Consider the following 18,697-nt stretch of genomic DNA (forward strand, 5'->3'; position numbering starts at 1 on the left):
GGACACTGGTGCCCTTTCTAACATCCCATCTTCCCACCAAAAAACCTCAAACAAAACAAATGCCTGGGACTTTTGTGATATTGTTCTGGAATCATTTTGGTGAGGAGGAGTTCCTGCAAAACAGGCTGTGGTACCTCAGTAATTGTTGTCTGTACCTGGGGGAATCTCTGCAAACCTAGCAAAAACAAAAGCTACAAATAGATAATCTGCTTTTTCAGAAACCGCTTTTTATTTGTATTTATTTAAGAAACTGCTTTTAAATATATGCTTTTTTAAAAAATAGGAGAAAAAGCTGCTATTTTAAACAAACACTAAATTGACAACAATGCTGTCACAATGTGGGGTTTTGTAGGCATTTCATGAAACCCTTATTGACTATGATTTTGCCATTTCTCTTCACATATGGAGATGCCTACCGCTTGGGGGAAGCTGGTGTCTACTCACGTTTGCTCCGGGTTGAAGGGTCTTCTGACCTGGGGACGCTGGCGATGGGATTCTTCAGCTTTCATCTTATTCCTAGTTTTTTTTTCTCACTCAGAGCCTGATGGTACCTTTTCAAAGCAGAAATCATGACTCTGGAGTCTTTGAAGGGATTTGATAACATTTATTTAGTGCCACTAACATTTATATGGGTCACAGGCAGGGCTGGATATGGAGGGGAGAGAGAGTGAAGGGGCAGCACCCTCGTGGGCTCTGAGGGGTCCCCTGGACCAGATGCTCCCTCTCTCGGGGGCCTGGAAACTCTCAGGGGAGGACGAAGGTGAATGTCTTCCTGTTCTCACTCCCCCAGACCTGGAGCGCTAAGATGCTCCAGCTGAGTGTGGGATGCTGTGGGTGCCTTGACCAGCGTGCACAAAAGGATGTGATTCTGGGCAAGGGCTGGGCAGAAAGTGCGTGTGTGATGGCGCCGTGTATCTCTGTGATGTCATTGCCTTGTCTCTGTGTGACGTCACCACCACGTCTGTGTGATTGATGTCACTGCATCTGTGACGTCGTCCCGGCATCTAGGGGGTGAGGGATTGTGTGGTGCGGAGAGAGTGTTAGGGGGTGTGGGTGCGGTGTGGCGGAGGATGAGCAGAGGACGCAGGCCAAGGGCGCCCCCTTTGTCGTGCGTGCGTTATCTGACTCCACCCTGGCTGTGTCCCTCGCCGTGGGCGTCTCGCTGCACCTAGTCTCCAGACCGGTGAGTCGGGGCCAGCCCTCGGTCCTCGGGGCCTAGAGCCTCCTCAGCCACTGGGGCAGGAAGGAGATGGGAATACAATAGTCAGTCAGACAGACAGACGGCAGGACAAACCTCGCCTGGGCCTGCCTCTTCCCCTGGGCCCCTTCGTGTTCCCAAGAACCCTAGGGCTCCTGCCGGTTTCAACCTGCCCTTAGATTTCGCCTTGTTGAACCTCTGTGGGACAGGTGGGACTGAGATGTGTGCCTATCCATTATATAGACTGAGGTTGAGAGGGACTGCCTCCTGTGCTCCGGCCTCTGTTGCAGTCTGCCTGACTCTCTCCTCTTTGCTCCCTAAGGCCCTGGGGATCCTGGGTGTTTGCCCAAAGTCCCCGCCCCCCAGGCAGGGCCTCAGTTTCCCTTTTGGTCTACACAGAACTGACCTAGACCTGGCCCCTCACTCATTCCCAGGAGGGTTTTTCTAATGAGCCTGCCCCTACTCACATGCTCCCATGGCTCCCCAGCGCCCTTGGGACAAAGCCAGATCTTCTGTATCTGGCATTCAAGGCTCCACCCACTGTGCCCCCACCAGGCCTCCCCACTGGGGAATCAAAACCTGACAAAGTACCCCCCAAATTCTCAGAGCCATCACTTCACTTCCGCCCCTCCCCCTCGCCTTTGCAGGAGCCATCCCGCTGTCTGGGATGCCCCTCCCCCTCCTGGGCCTGCCAAAGGTTCTCACGAGGGGTCAGAGGTTGGCTCAGAGGCTGTTTCCTGATGGGGGAGGTGGGGGCCTCTGCCAAGTCCTGCTTCCGCTGGCCCCCTCCCTTCCTTCCCTGGCTCTTCCCTGGGGCCCCCGCAGCCTCACGTTCCTTGGCTGGCTCTGGTGCCCCCCTTCCCAGCTCCAGGCTCTGTCCTCTACCAGAATTCACAGGCTCCAAGGCAGCCCCGACAGACATCCTTTAACTACTCCTGCTCACCAGCCTGCAAGGGAGGGTCATCCCTGGCCATTTTCAGAGACTGGGGCTCCTAAACCCCATCGCTCATCTGGACCAGCACAGTCGCCTTCACCCCTGTCTCAGGTTCCCACCTTCACCCTCCACAACAGCGACCAGAATGAGCCTGTGAACACCTGAGTCGGGTCACATCCTCTGCTGTTCACAGCCTTCCCAGGGCTCCCAAAGTCCTCACTGCAGCCCCAAGGCCCTGCCTGATTTATCCTGACCTCACCTCCTCCCACTCTCCCCTCGATCACTCAGCTCCAGCCACACCAGCTGCCTCACTCAAACTCACCGGGCATGGATGGTCCTGCCTCAGGGCCTTTGCACGGGCTGCGCTCACTGCCTGGTGCACCCTTCTGAGAATCCCCTCATGGCTCCTCCCTCATCTTTAGTTCTCTGCTCAAATGTCACCTCCTCAGTGAAGCCTGCCCTGGCCCCGCCCCCACCCCACCCCCGCGGAAAAGTCCAACCTCCTCAAGCTTCCTCATCCCTTTTCTGTTTCACTCATCACCAAGGGTCCCTATCATGGCTCCCTCATCTGGTTTGTCATCCACCTCCCCCACTAGACTGTCAGCCGCACGAGGGTGGGGATTTGGATTTCTGTGCCTTGTTCCTCCCTGTGTCCTCAGCACCCAGCAGCTGCTCAAGAAATATGGGTTGAAAGAAAAAACAAACGGTCATAGTGATGGCAGTGAACTTGAATCGACACTCACTGTGTGCTCGGCTCAGAGCCAGGGCTGAGCTCCCATCTTCAACCTTCCACATTGTGACTTGTGCCATCTCCAGCCACGTAGCCGCTACACCAATATTCACTTAATATTTGTCTTCACCTCCATTGTGTTGTGTTTTTTTAATTTAAATAAAGTGATCTCCAAAGGATACTCAGTCTTACCAAGTAAAGGAAAGCTGGTGCATTTGCCATTAATAGAAAACCACTTAAAAATGTTCAATGAAAAAGCAAGACCATGTTCTCAAGTGCAGCTGACGCCGGAGCCTGGGTCTGCCCTCCCTCTGTGAATATGGGAGAACTGCAAGGGTCTGGGAGGCATTAGGGTGAGTTAGCAGCAGCGCAGACTTTCTCGAGGCCCGGAAGGAATGAGTGGAAAAGGAATCAACAGTCCCCATCATGGGGTGGGTGATTTGATGCGGGGCCTCGGATCTGGTCCCCTGTTGGGTGCATATAAAATTTGGACGTTACGATTCAGTCACTCACTGGCTGTCCACTGAGTGCCTGGCCGAGCTGGGGCTCAAAACCGGAGCCGAAGACCCCAGCCTGCTCATGCCCGGCCCCTCTCTCAGAGGAAGGCAAATCAAGGCGGGAGCCCATGGACCAGAAGCCCTTCCTGTGACACTGCAGAGAGAAGCAGGAGGGGCACAGGCTTAAGTACACATTGTTTCCTCTGTGGCGGTGGGCGGGGGGGGGGGGGGTGGACGTCATTTGGGGTAAACAATGTCAAGAGCTTCCCCATCCTCAGCTGCGACCGGGACAGGCTTGGACTGGGTGCCTGGCTCCATCCCTGACTTGCTGACGCATGACCCCGGGCTGATCACTTCCCTGGGGCCTCAGTTCCCTCCTCTGAGAAATGGGGATAATAATAGAACCTCCTTCCTTGCCATGATGGCTTCAGGCCAAGATGGAGAGAGGAAAACTGTTTGCTCAGAGCAGGGTCTTCTCCCTACCCCCTTGCTTCCCTCTCTGCAGGCTGCCCGAGGCTGAGGGATTTCTCCCAGGCAGAGCTATCCAGAGCGAGGGGACCCAGTTCTGTAAGGGGGTGAGCTCCCCGTCAGAGGGAGTATGTAAGAAGAGGCATAGTGAAGATGGAGCTGGCTGCGGAGGACCGTGGGGAGTTAATGGCAGACGTTTGGAAATCTTTTTGGCCCCAAGGGCTTTGTTTAGCACCCTGGGGCTGAAATAGACCTCGCTTCACCATAGCCTGGTGGCAAAACTGATGCTACAGGCCTTGGGATCAGAGGGGTCTGACAAAAATCCCACATACCTCCTTGAACCTCAGGTCCTAAACTGCAAATGGGCTGCCCATCCTAGGTCAGCAGTGTGGTCCTGAACAGGGTAGGGGGTGGGGGGTTGGGGGGGGTGTAAGAGTGACCCTGGAGGGAGCACAGGGTGTTCTTGGAGCTGTGGTCTGAGTCACCTTCCCCGTGACGCACAGGGTGTCGTCCAAGAGATGACCAGGCCCTGGGAGGCAGTGAGGGGGTCAAAGGCATGGAGCCATCACCTGAACATGTGCCAGGCACCCTTGATGCTCCCCACTGAGGCTCTGGGTTCCTTGCTCCTCCAGCCATGTGTGGACAGCACTTGACGGCTGGCAAAGCATTTGCATGCCTTTGATTTCAGAGACCCCCATTTTTTTTTTTTTTTTTTTTTTTTTTTTGCGGTATGTGGGCCTCTCACTGTTGTGGCCTCTCCCGTTGCGGAGCACAGGCTCCGGACGCGCAGGCTCAGCGGCCATAGCTCATGGGCCCAGCCGTTCCGCGGCATGTGGGATCTTCCCGGACCGGGGCACGAACTCACGTCCCCTGCATCGTCAGGCGGGCTCTCAACCACTGCGCCACCAGGGAAGCCCAGAGACCCTCATTTTTAAAGAAGTAGAAAGTGCAGCTCAGAAGGGTGGAGTGAGAGGCCCAGGGTCACTCTCGGACACTGCTCTCCCTCTTCCCCTTCCTCGGCTCTGTTCACTTCTGCCACCCTAGTCCGTCCACAGGGCCTTTGCCCTGGCTGTTCTTGCCACCTGGAGCACTGTTCCCCTTGCCTTCCCCCAGGCCAGCTCTTGTCTAGCCTCCAGCTCAAAGGTCCCTTCATCATCCAGGCCCTCCCTTTCCTGTCTGGAGTCTGATCGCCTAGGTTCATGTCCCAGCTCTGGCTGTGTTACCTGGGGCACGATGCACACCCTCTCTGTGCCTCATTTGCTTCATCCAGAAAGTGGGGATAACAGTAGCTCACCCACGGATTAGGATTCTGAGGATTAAATGAGTTAATTGGGCAGAGAGCTTAGGACTGTGCCAAGATCACAGTAAGCATCCGATCGTGGCAGGTTCTTGGTCACCCTGCCTCCTTCATTGTCTCTTTGGCCCACTACTCGGGAGTTTCATGAATGGAACTGTGTGTGTCTTGGTCACTGCTGTATCCCCTGGGTCCAGCATAGGGCCTGGTATACAGCAAGTGCTCGATTAAGGAAGCAACAAGTGTGATGCGAGCCTCCCTCCACCCCAGTCCTGTACCCAGCCTCATCCAAAGCCTGAGACTGAACTGTCTCAGCCTGTCCAGAGCCTCACCTAGCTGATGCTAAGACACTGCTGGCAGGGGGTCGCTGGGACTCCAGGATCCTCCTCTTGAATTCCTCCAGCCCAGCTGGGTCTGCCAAGAGAGGGAGGGGTCAGCCCCGACCTAATGCCTTAGTAACCATCCCCCCAGGGTCAGGGAATGGGCTGGCAACCCAGGATCCAAGGTGGAATCCGCCCCCCTCTCCTGGCTCTGCCCTCTGTCACTCACCAATGGGCGGGGGATTGGGGGCAGGGCCTGCAGGTCTTGGCACTGGTATTGACTGCGACTGTGGGAAGAAGGGTGAAAGGAGGTTGGTGGAGGCCAGGGATCCCAAACACGAGTCCCAGGGAGTTTCCTGCCTCTCCACACCCTTGGAGACCTGAGTTCCTTCCAGGGCAGAGAAAACAGACAGATACCCATGGAGAAGGACACGTGATGATGGATATATAACCACCTGTAGACACCTGCCTTCAAATGATCGGGGACTGCAGGGACCGGCTTCCCTTGGCAGCCCCCGGAGACCCCACTCTGCAGGGGTCCTGCCACGGTCTCCATTACAGCCTTGGTGCCAGCCTGACTCCAATCCAAGACCCCATCGGAGTCCATCCACCCAACCCAGCCCCGCTCCAGACTGAAGCTGACCCACTCTGTAAACCAACTGGCCCTCGATCCTCAATGCCATCCCTTGAAGGACCCTGAGACGATCTTTCCAAACCTGAAATCCAAAACCAGTTCTGAACTCAGTCACCTAAAATCAGATCCCAACCTGAAAACAGACCCTCCCTTAGAATCAAAGCCTGACCTTAACCCAGTCCCAATGACAAACCTGATCTGATCATAACTTTACATCTAACTCTGACCATAGCCCATCCCCTAGACCCAGCCGCTATGAAAAATCTACCCCCCCACCCCCATTCCCTCAGCGCCAGCCCGGCACTCCACTACAGCCACCCATAAATACCTTCCCCATACCACGCTCAACCCCAGCTCAACCTCAGACCTCAGCCTCCACCTGAGTTAGAACCCCAGCCCAGCCTCAGCCCAAGATCAACGTCCACCCGGCTTCTACTCTAGACCCAGTCTTGACCTGCACTCGAAGCCCAGGCTCACCTAATCCTTCACGTCGAATATATCCTAACACCAGCCACCCTAAATGCAGCCCAATCTCAACTCCTAGCCCACGGTCAATGCCAATTCCAATCTTAATGCCCATGAAGTTCTGAATCCGCCCTTGGCCCCAAACTTCTAATCGTCTCTAGGCCCACCAACCACCTACACCCGCCTGAGCTTCCACTCCAGCCTCAACTGAATGCAATCCCAAACCCCCTGAAACCCTAGATTCGCTCTTCCCCAAATCCTTGATCCAAGAGCCACCCTGCATGTGACCCCTGACCCAACTTTTAACCTTTCCTCACAATCCAAACTCCAAACTCAACCTAATTCTAAGACTAATGAAATCTTACGTGGAACCCTAACCTTAACCCAAATCAACTCTAGACACAGGAGTCACCAAGAACCCACCTTGACCCAACTCTAACCACAAATTTACAGTCCACGTGAAGCCTTTCTCTAGACCTGCCTTAACCCTCACCCTAACCCCAGTATCACTTCCAGTCCTTAACCTGGTGCCCCCTGATCCTTCAACTCAACTCAAACCCATCCCAACCCTGACACCGACACTGGATGAGTCCCTAATCCTAAACTTAAGCCAATTTTGAGGCCCACCTGCCTTCCTAAACTCAACCCCAGTCCTTAACCCTTTCTTAATGTCATTCCCAATCCAAACTCCACCCCAAACCTAATGCCAATAAAATCCCTATGTTAATACATAACCACAGTCCTAAAGCATTAGACGCACAGTCACCCATGTCTGATCTCAGCCTCAAGCCTAAATCCACCCTCAGTGTCTCAGCTCACCCCAACCCCAAAGCAACCACAATTCTAGATTTGCCCCTCACTCAACCCTGGACCTGACAGCCACCCGACCTCCAACTCCAGTCTTAACCCGACACCTTTTCTCAATGCTGATCCCCATTCCGAGCTCTGCCTCAATCCTGACATCAGTGAAACCAGTGAAATTCTCAAGTGAGTCTAAGTAACCCAACCTAGACTGGGAAGCCAACCTCCACACCAAGAAAAAAAAAAAAAAGTTCAAACCCAACTTCAACATCACCATCAGCTTGGCCTCCAGACCCACCCCGAATGCAACCTGAAGCCAGGGACCTCTGGCCCACCTTCGCCTTGATGCAGGTGTCCAGGGCCGAGTTGCTGACAGCCAGCTGTATCTTGAGCTGCTCAGCCTCCCGCTTCTTCTCCTCCAACTCCTTGGCCAGGTTGTCACGCTCCTTCCGCAGCACTGCTTTCTCCTCCAGGGCCAGCTGGGTCTGCCGGGCACATTCAGCCTGGAGCTTGGCCTCCCGGGCCTGGGCCTCCTTCCCCACCTTCTCCTTGGCCTCCTGACTGGCGCGCAGACCCTGTTCGGCCTCCAGCTTCTGGCGCTGGAGGTCCGAGTTCTCACGGGTCACACGCTCGATGCCAGCCCGCAAGCTCCGGGCCAGCTCCTCCACCTTGGAGCTCATGAGGGTGGGCATGTGGTCGCAGGTTCTCCGGATGGAGGGCAGTTCCGAGCCAAGGGGATGGAACATACTGTAGCCCAGGCTGTCAAGGGAGCGCGGGATGATGGAGTCCCTCCAGAGGTTGCGCAGCTCGATCTCAAACTTGTCCTTGTCCAGCGGGAGGCAGAGGGCCTGCACCTTCTGCAGACGGTCCTCGGCCAGCTGTCGCTCCTGCCGCTGCTGCTCCTGGGCTTTGCTGCACTCGGCCAGCTGTTCCTCCATCGCTCGCTTGCCCAACGCCAGACTGTCCTTGTCTTTGGTACATACCACCTTCTCCTTTGCCAGCTCCACCTCCAGTGTCTCGGCTTTCTGGTTCAGTGTGAGGGCCAAAGCTAAGGGTATAGGACCATAAGAGTCAGGAAGGTTGGGGGCTGCCAAGAGACTGGGTGAGGAGTCAGCTACCCTGCTCTCCACTGTCCATAATTGTAACCCTAACCCTAACCCACTCACCATCGCAGCTCTTGTTACTTTCTTTGAGTTGTTCTTGGCATTGTTTCTCACTCAAGATGATGGCAGCCATGTACCGCTGGTTGTTCATGTAGATCACCTGTCCGGATGTGACACAGGACAGAGCTCAGTGTCCGGCTCCTGTGGGACCCCCTGCCCCCGGCGCTGCCCAGATTCTCAGGGCTGGGGCCTCAGATCCAGCACCCAGGTGGTCTGTGTTGGCATAGTTCACAGGGACATGGCTTCTCTACAGGGGATGCTGGTCTGATCTTCAAAAGTTGTTATGATTATAGACAATGGAATACTACTCAGCCATAAAAAAGAATGACATTTTGCCACTTGCAGCCACATGGATGGACCTGGAGGGCATTATGCTAAGTGAAATAAGTTAGACAGAGAAAGACAAATATCGTATGATATCACTTATATGTGGAATCTAAAAAATACAACAAACTAGTGAATATAACAAAACAGAAGCAGACTCACAGATAAAGAACAAACTAGTGGTTACCAGTGGGGAGAGGGAAGAGGGGAGGGGGAATATAGGGGTAGGAAATTTAAAAAAGGGTATTATGGGATTGTATGAAATCATGTGTGTGAAACTTTTGAAAACTGTAAAGCACTATAGAATTTAAAGGATCTTCCATTCATTCAATTAAAAAAAAAGTTAAAAGAAACCCCACCTGGACTTCCCTGGTGGTGCAATGGTTAAGAATCTGACTGCCAATGCAGGGGACATGGGTTCGATTCCTGGTCTGGGAAGATCCCACATACCGTGGAGCAACTAAGCCTGTGCGCCACAACTACTGGGCCTGTGCTCTAGAGCCCAAGAGCCACAACTACTGAGCCCACGTGCCACAACTACTGAAGCCCGTGCGCCTAGAGCCCGTGCTCCACAACAAGAGAAGCCACCGCAATAAGAAGTCCGCACACTGCAACGAAGAGTAGCCCCCGCTGGCCGCAACTAGAGAAAAGCCCGCGCGCAGCAATGAAGATCCAACGCAGCCAAAATAAATAAATTAAAAAAAAAAACCCACCTCTTTCCCTAGGCATTTTAGTCAACCAAGATAAAAAAAAAGTTATGATTAATACTATTTGGCAATAAAAAGGAACAAAGCACTGATATATTCTACAACTTGAATGAACCTTGAAAACATTTACGGCCAATTAATAACGGATTTTGGCTGTGCTGTGTGGCTTGGGGGAATCTTAATTCTCCAACCAGGGATTGAACCTGTGCCCTCAGCAGTGAAAGCGCTGAGTCCCAACCACTGGACCGCCAGGGAATTCCCCGAAAAACAGATTTTTTTTTTTTTTTGACAAGAATGCTGTTATGGGCTGGATTGTGTCCCCCACCCCAAATTCCCATGTTGAAGCCCTGATTCTCAGGACCTCAGAACGTAAATGTATTTGGAGACAGGGTCTTTAAAGAGGCAGTTAAGTTAAGATGAAGTCATTAGGGTGGGTCCTTGTAAGAGGAAATCTGGACACCCAGACATGCACAGAGGGAACGTGATGTGAAGACACAGGGAGAAGACAGCCATCAACAGGCCAAGGAGAGAGACATGGAACAGATCCTGATGGGCCTGGGAAGGAAAGAATTCCGCCAACATCTTGAACGTGTGCTTGTGCGAAAATAAAGTTTCTGTTATTTAAGCCACCTGATTTGTGGTACTGTAAGACAGGCCTAGCAAACTAATACAGATGCCAAGATCGTTTCATGGGAAAGAAGATTCTCTTCAACAAATGGTGCTGGCACAACTGGACAGCCACATACTAAGGAATGAATTTGGACCCCTACCTCACACCATATACAAAAATTAGCTCAAGATGGGTCCAAGACCTAAATGTAAGGGCTTAAGCTATAAAACTCCTTAGAAGAAAACAGGTGTTAACTCTGCATGACTTTGGATTTGGCAATGATTTCTTAGATATGATACCAAAAGCACAAGCAACAGAAGAAAAAGCAGATAAATTGGACTTAAAAACTTGTGCATGAAAGGACAACATTAAGAAAGGGAAAAAAACAACCCATAGATGGGAAAATATTTGCAAATCGTGTGTCTGATGATGAGAATAGTAACCAGAATATATAAAAGTAAACTCTTAGAAATTAATCATAAAAAACAACCCAATTGAAAACTAGGCAAAGCATCTGAACATTTCTCCAGAGAAATAGACATTTCTCCAGAGAAGATATATAAAAGGTCAACCAGCACATCAAAAGATGTTCATCATCTTCAGTCATCAGGAAATGCAAATGAAAACCATGATGAGATATCACCTCACAACCATTAGGATGGCTATAAATAAAACAAAAAACAAGAATGGGCAAGTGTTGGTAAGGATGTGGAGAGACAGAATTCGCAGGCAGTACTGATGGGAATGTAAAAATGGTGGCGCCACAGTGGAAAGCAGCCTGGCAAGTTTTTCTAAAAGTTAAACATAGAATTACACTATGACCCTGCAATTCCACTCCTAGGTATATATACCCAAGAGCAATGGAAGCATATGTTCACACTAAAACTTGCACACAGATATTCACAGCAGTAGCGAAAAGGTAGAAACAGCCCAAGTGTTTCATCCACAGATGAATGGATAAAACGTGATCCATCCGTACAGTGGAATATTATTCGACTATCAAAAGGAATGAAGCATTGACACACGCTACAATGAGGATGAACCTTGAAAACATCATGCTGAGGGTGAGAACCCAGACACAAAAGGGCATATAGTGCAGGATTCCATTTAAAGGAAATCTCTGGAGTAAGTAAATCCATAGAAACATACAGCAGATTTGTGTTTGTCAGAGGCTGGGTGAGGGGGAAGGGGAAGTGACTGCTGGTGGCGTTTCTCTTGGGGGTGATGAAAATGTTCTAAACTGAATTGTGCTGACGGTTGCCCAACTCTGTGAATGTACTAAAAATCATTGTTATGTACACATTTTTCTTTCATCTACACTTTTTTAAAAAATTATAGACACTTAATTATTACTATTCTTTTTGGCCGCACCACACGGCATGCAGGATCTTAGTTCCCGGACCAGGGATCGAACCCGTGTCCCCTGCAGTGTCCCCTGCGGTGGAAGGGTGAGTCACAACCGCTGGACCGCCAGGTAAGTCCCCGTTATGTACACTTGAAATGGGCTAATTGTATGGCATGTGAATTACATTTTAACTTTATAACGTTTTTTATGTCTTTAAAACTTTGGAACAGAACGCTCTGCAGAAATATAACAAGGAAAGGTATGAAGGGTGAAGAGGGTGTGCCTTTCTGCCACTTTTTGTCCTTACTCCTTTGGAAGCTGGCCCTGTCCTAATGACCTGGGCATGGGGGAGGACAGAAATAGCTCTGGAAGCTCCAGTGACGTCTGTTTTCAAAAGCCTTAACTACAGAAAGGGAAGATCTCAGGGTACGAGTTGCCTCCAAAGATGAAGTGCGAAAGAGGTTTTCTTCCAGTTGGAGGAGATAGCTCCCAAAAATACAGAAGTATTTTTCTGCACAGGTTCTCAGATGTCAAGATGTTGAGAAGACTATTTACTTAGATCGAGTGCAATCCGACAATACAAAAAAAAGTATCTTCTCTCGTTAAGGAGTGTTCAGGTACGTCTTTATGAAGTAATTCAGGAGTCTCTCCCTCACTTTCCTGTAGCCATGGTTGCCCTGGACTCAGAGGGAGAGAACTAATTGATTAGTGAACAAGTATAAACAGTCTGAAGGGTTTTCTGGAATATTTGTTAGGACATAAAGCAAGGAAGCTCTCAAAGACTAATGGAGTTCCACCAAAAGACACAGGAGCCAGATTGAGGGTGTTCCTACGGCCTATTTCAGGATAATTTGACCATCAAAAAGATTATTACGAATGCTGGATAAAGAAAAATCCATGACAAAAAAAATCTCTCCCGCATGCGTCCTGGGTGGAGGTGCTTCCTTGACCCAGGCAGAGTAGGGCATAGCCTAAAAAAAAAACACTGAGTTAATTTCCCCTTTCTCTCCCAGGGTCTCAGAGCCAGAAATGCAACTGCATTTGCAGAGAATTTAAGAAAAAAATCCATCTCATAGCACCACCAGGATCGGGGAAAGATCAAAATTCATACTTGGTACCATCAGACATGTGGGGCTGCCGTGGCAGGGGTGGGGCTACTCCCCAGCATCAGTGCCCGCTTCCTGGGGGGTCCTTGGAGAAAACCCTGAGGGGTTCCAGGACAGAGGAATTTGTCAACTTGTGTGTTGGGGGAAAGCTACGATTTTCAAAATTTAAAGTTGTAAAGAGGCAGATTCTTAGATTTCTAATATTCTACGATGGGACCGTCCGGGATTCGGAGATGCGTGTGAATGTCTGAAACTTTATGATAAAAACAAAAAAAACCCAAACCAAAAACAACAACAAAAAAGGGATTTCCCTGGAGGTCCAGTGGTTAAGACCCTGGGCTTCCACTGCATAGGGCATGGGTTCCATCCCTGGTGGGGGAATTAAGATCCTAGCGCAGCGTGGCCAGAAACGAAAAACAAAATCCAAAAAACAAAAGAATAAAACTTTATGATCCTGGGATTGCTAATGGCTCCTGGACCGGAAGACCATGCGTGTCCTGAAAGATTCAAAAGGGCCAGTTCCCGGGAACTGAGAAGTCTGAGGGAGCTGCCCTTGTCAGGAGTGGGGAGCATTTGAGGGGGTACATGGTCCAGCCCTGTGGTCTGAGGGGGGACTTGCCTCATTTGGGGGTCTGAGGGAGACTCACCTTTTTCTGAGGATCTAAGGGGGACCGGCCCTGTCCTGGGGGAATGAGATGGGGAGACCTCACCCTTGCCTGGGCAGTTCTGAGGGGAGCTGTGCACATCCTTCCTGCCCAGTGGCAGGGGCTGGGTGGTCTGAAGCCCCAGTAAAGGCCTTTTTTTTCCACGGTCCCCTGCCCCAAACAGCCCAGACACCTCCTGTGGGAGAAAGAGAGCCTGCCCCTCTCCCCAACCCTTCCCTTCCCCTGCCCACCCCTTCTCTCACCCCATTCCAGCCAAAGCCTGAGGAGGCAACATCTCCTCAGTGTTCCCAGGAACGGGACCTCCTCAGAGGAATCGTGTATGTGTGAGAACATGGGGGATCTTGCTGAGTGCGTTTGACAGGAGTTGGGGGTACGAGGGGGGGATGACAGTCTCCACGAGACCCAGGGTTGCTCATTTCTGCTCCCTGCTGCCCCCCGTCCCCCAACAAGCCACCTCTTTCCTTAGGCCTCCATTTCCCCTCTGCAAAAGGGTTTGAAATCTTCTCCCTACCTCCTGGGACTCAACGAAGAGATAATATTTCCTAAGCGGACATCCAACCTCAGGCAAACCTGAACCATTCATACCAATTGCTAAGAATCCAACACTCTGAGCGTTTATTAAGCCCGCTCTTAACTTGCAGCTAGTGTGTGCTGGTACATTCTGGGCGCTTTATACACATTAAGCCATGGGCCTAGGTCTGACCACAGACCGGATGCCCAGTTCAACTTGAACTCCAGATAGACCACAAATCCTATTTTAGCCTAAGTGTGTCCCAAGTATTGCATGAGATATACGGACAAAATATGCATTGCTTCTCTACACGGGCTCGGCACGCAAAACGTAGGGTCCGTGACTGTCCCTGTCTCATGAACGAGGAAAGTGAAACTCAGAGAGGTGAGGTGACCAGCCTGGGGTTCCCCGGGACGGGTGTCCGGCCTGTGGACTTACCCGGTCGGCCTGACACTGGCGGAAGCTGGCGTTGATTCGGTCCAGGTCGCGGCGGGCGTTTAGCAGCATCAGCATGATGGCATCCTTGGCGCGGGAGGTGAGGTTGAGCTTCTCGGACAGGTTGGCCTGGGAGGCTGTGAGCCCCACCACCTGGCCGTAGAGGCCGTCAGCCCGGCGCTCGGTGGCCTGCAGGTTGGATTCGGTACTCACGTGCGCGTTGCCGTAGACCATAAAGAGGACAAGGCCCAGGATGATGAGGAATTGGATGAGCGAGACAAAGAGGAAAAAATAGCGCAGGTAGTACCAGCAGCCCCTCGGGCTGCCCCCCGCCCGTGAATAGGGTCCCCCGTGCTCCATCGCCGAGCCCATCTCCTCCCAGCTTCTGCCCGGTGCGCCGGCACTGCTCTGCTGGCTGGTCTGCTCTGGGTGGTGGCTTCTGCCCCTTCTAGACCTTGCCACGGCAGGGGGGAGGGGGGAAGTGTTTATATTACTCCTCTTAATACTTCCTCTGCCTGGCTCCTTCCTGGCCAGGAGGAAACGGGGGCTGTGGGTTATCACAACACTCCCACCCGGGCTGTGAAGGGAAGGGGGGAGGGCACCATGTCACGTCTGGGCCTCTCTGATTAACGCTGGGTGGGGCACCGGCGAGGGGACCAGGCCTTCTCGGCCTTGCTGAGCCTCATTTTCCCCACCTGCCCTTGCTTTGTGCCCAGAGCTGGTCTCACCTGCCTGTGACCTCATGTCGACATCCCCATCGTGGGGAGGAGGATACCGAGACGATGGGAGGAGAAAGCACCACCTGGGTGTCTCACTCTGGTCGTTCACAGAGCTGGACTCACCTCCCCTCAGGGAGGGCTGGCTACAGATGTGTACCCACCTTACATGGCAGTGATGATTACAGGAGCTAAATTGTGCGGAGCGCTTAGCTGAGGGCCAGGCACACAGTGGGTGCTCAGTAATTGGCACAGGAAGGCCTCACGGAGGGCTGATGGGTGGGTGGTGGTGGCGCGGGTTCCCCTAGCTGTCATCCCACCCAATGCCTGGCTCGTGTAGGCGCTTAGTAAGCACAGGCAGCAGTGAACCTGGGGCCAGGGTGAGCTTGAGTGAGGGGCTTCTCCTGTCTCGGTTTTCCCCTCTGTGAGATGAGGTGCGCACAGTACCAGGTCCCAGGGCCGGGGAGGGGGCTGGGAGAAATGATTTGCCGTTGCTATTATTACTACCATTTCCTGCTGGAAACCTCATCTTGGGGCTCTGTGAGATGGTGAAGGGGAAGCGCCAGATAGAGGGGGTCAAGCTTCACTGTGGGTCACCCCCAGGTGGGCACGGAAGGGGTTTCGGGACCAAGGAGCAAAGGATTCTGGGTATGCCCTCCTACATGTCCCCCCAGATCCAGGAGCTCCAGGGAAAACCCCTATGCTGGGTGATGCCAGAGGCCTCACCAAGAGCCCCAGGCCTGGCGGTGAGGGGTCCTCAGTCTTGGGGAGACAGAGTGGGACACAGCCCCTAGCCCCATGGGGTCAAGGCTGACAGGATCCGAGGGGAACGGGGCAAGGGGATGGAAAGGAGGCTGGACCATGGGTGGGTGACGATAACACAGTTGCTGTCCACTGCCTGTGGGGGGCACAGCAGGCTGAAGGCGGTGGCATGGGGACCCAGCCCCCTATTAGCCAGGATAGTGGAGTGGGGGGTAGTTGAGCGGGGAGGGGTCCTCCAGGGTGGTGTTCATCAAGGAGGTGGGAGTTGGGTCGGGATGGAGGAAGTTCCCAGGGATGGGCAGGAAACCCCTGTCTGACCTTTGGCCTTTGCAGCTACCCATTGATTCCTGATTCCGGACCCTTCCCAGCCACTACTGGGAGGGAGGAGGGTTGGGGGCTGCAAGTGGTGCCCAACCAGCTATTTCTCTGGGTTGGTCAGGCCCACCCAGAGTCCCCTGGAGCAGGGTGGGAGGAGGACATCTCCCATCTGCATTAATGGGGAGTCATGTAGGCAGAGTGAATACATGGTTTCAATGCAGGCCTCTGGAGTTAAGTTCTGGCTGGGCCACCTACCGCTGTAAGACCTGGGACAAGCGACTTCTCCTCCTTGAGCCTCAGTTTTCTCCTGTCTAAAGTGGAGGCAACAAAGCCAGTTGTGAGACACTTGTCACAGTGCCTGGCACACAGTTAACCTTAATAAAAGGTGGTCATTTTTTAAGGTGGGGCTGGATCATGCACAGCCTCTGATGTGAGGCTGGGGAACTGAGACACAGGGGAGGGACACTGTCCCCGCTGTTGTTGCCCTGGGCCTGTGGGATCACCAGGGGAAAGGGGGCATGAAAGGGGTAGAGCCTGGGTGACAAGGGTCCAGTTGAGAGCTCAGGCAAGGGGGCAGTGCTTAGGCCAATGCCAGGAGGTGTGACAGTCTTGGTATGAACTTAAGATCTTGGCTATCTTTCACTGTATATTGAAGATGTTGCATATATGTATGTATGAACATGATATCTGTTGTCAAGGGAAAAGAAAGGCAACCATAAACTCCTGGAAAACCAAAAAGCCACTCTAGACCTGATGTGCTACAATTTTGAGCAACCGCCACAGTGTAAGAACAAGAGTTTTCAACATACACACTAATGTCTTTTGTATCAAGCTCAAAAATAACATTCTTTTTGGCAATTTGATCTCACAACTTTGCTTTGTAATGTTTCTTTTTCCAATAATTTGTTTTAAAAGCTAGATTTTTTTTTTAAATGGAAAAGGTAATGATGAAACTTCCTCTTTTTGCTCAACATTATGACTTTGAGATTGTTGATTCCTTTTGACCGCTGTTTAGGTTTTCAGCACATACATTACCATAATAATTACCAGTGGGCACTTAGACTGTTTCTAAATTTTTTGTTTCAGTGAACAAAATAAGACTTGATATCAAATCTCCACAAGTGAAATTGCTGGGTCCTAAAGCAATAACATTTTACATTTTGACAGCTGTCATCAATTTGTCCTCCAAAGAGGTTGTTTCCATTGACACTCCTGCCAGCAGAATCTAAAATTTCTAAAAACAGACTCTCTGAACACGTTCTGCCTGAATTCCTGGCCAGAAAATTCCAGAGGGAGGAGGTGAGCAACTGGTCTTCGAATTCACATGAGGTCAAATGCATCGAATGAGGTGAGCATTTGGTTTTTCCCTGAAAACCATTTGTCATAGTGACAGGAAATTTTGTGCATGAATCTCTCTGAATTCCTTTGGAGGGACTTCGATTTTAATTATTGTTTTCTAAATTAAAAACAATCCATTTGGTTTCATTTGATTGTTTGGGCAGAGACGGGAAGACTGTCCTGAGGAAGTCAGCTCTGTGTCACTCTGAAGACCGACACTGAAGTTCTCAAGGAGACACGAGGTTTTTAAAAACTCTCACAGAACTTCAGGAAGGTTCTGGAGGAAGCGATATTTCTGGCGAAGAAAAATTTCAGCAAAGTTCAGAAAACCCTCCACTTTTATGCCAACGTGTTTGGGTTTTGGTTAAATGCAAAGGAAATTAAGTTTTTGGGCTTTTGGAGTTGACAGAGGAGGCAAGGAGAGCCCTTTGTGGGCAGGGCGGGGGAAGAGCCTGTCCTCTCTGGGCATCCGTGTTCCTTCCTGAAAAAAGGTGACCCACTTTCTTACCTGGGACTGGGCGCCAACAAGGTCAGGCTGCTGCTGTCGCCAGTGCCCTCCACCCAGCTTGTGCCAGCCTCCCCCTTTCCACCCCCCCTCCCATACACTCCTGTTTCTGTAGCCACGGAGGGACCCCAGGGTGACCATGAATAGGGGAGGCCAGGGCAGGGACCTGGGAGAGTGTGCTGGGGACAGGGTGGAGACACAGAGGTAAAGACTTGGAGACAGAGAGACAGACAGAGACTTTGAGTGGTAACTGGACAGGTGGAGACAGGGAGGCACAACAGAGCAAGGGCAGGCTGGGGGCTGGCCCTGTGGGGAGGGAGGCAGGTGGGGTCTGGAAGGCAAGGCAGCTGGGGGATTCTCCGTTCTGGCGGGAGAACCAGATCTGACAGTACCCCTCCTGCTCACACACCTCCCATGGCTCCACATGTCCCCGGCGCTGATTTTCAGGGATCTGGCAGGTATGGCCAAGGGGAAGCTAGCAGAATAAGTGAACAGTAATGATCATATTTTAGGTCCCATTTACAGCCCTTTGTGTGCGTCAGTCCTGGACCCCACAGTGAGGGTCTGAAGTCCCTGGGGCCCCAGACAAGGCAGGGCCAGTCTCCAGCCCTAGCTGACTCCAGAAGGAGAAGCTGTTTCCTGCTCACTTCTGGATTTACGCCAGAGTTGCAGGGGGAGGGGGGTGTCTCAGACCCATCTTCCCTGCCTCTCAAGTTCTGGGCCCTCAGCCAGCAGCAACCAGGTCTGCAGACTGGGGTGACCCCTGGTGGCCAGCAACGGAACAAAGCGGTTAGACTCATCCCTCCCCTCAGCCTCACCTCCTCCTTTTGCGGGGGGGCTTCCAATTCCTC

At 52.0% G+C, this 18,697-nt stretch overlaps 1 protein-coding gene across 1 annotated transcript; it reads right to left on the reverse strand.

The window, feature by feature from the left end:
- Positions 1 to 589: 589 nt before the first annotated feature.
- On the reverse strand, positions 590 to 14,685 carry PLVAP (plasmalemma vesicle associated protein). The gene is made up of 6 exons (XM_067733162.1): positions 14,211 to 14,685; positions 8,508 to 8,604; positions 7,677 to 8,389; positions 5,671 to 5,728; positions 5,454 to 5,535; positions 590 to 1,233 (listed from the first exon to the last, which is right to left on the reverse strand). The coding sequence occupies exons 1-6, from the start codon at positions 14,577 to 14,579 to the stop codon at positions 1,227 to 1,229; spliced, it is 1,326 nt and encodes a 441-aa protein (XP_067589263.1). The 5' UTR covers positions 14,580 to 14,685; the 3' UTR covers positions 590 to 1,226.
- Positions 14,686 to 18,697: the final 4,012 nt, after the last annotated feature.

Source organism: Pseudorca crassidens, chromosome 3 (assembly GCF_039906515.1).
Source record: "Pseudorca crassidens isolate mPseCra1 chromosome 3, mPseCra1.hap1, whole genome shotgun sequence".
NCBI lineage: Eukaryota > Metazoa > Chordata > Mammalia > Artiodactyla > Delphinidae > Pseudorca > Pseudorca crassidens.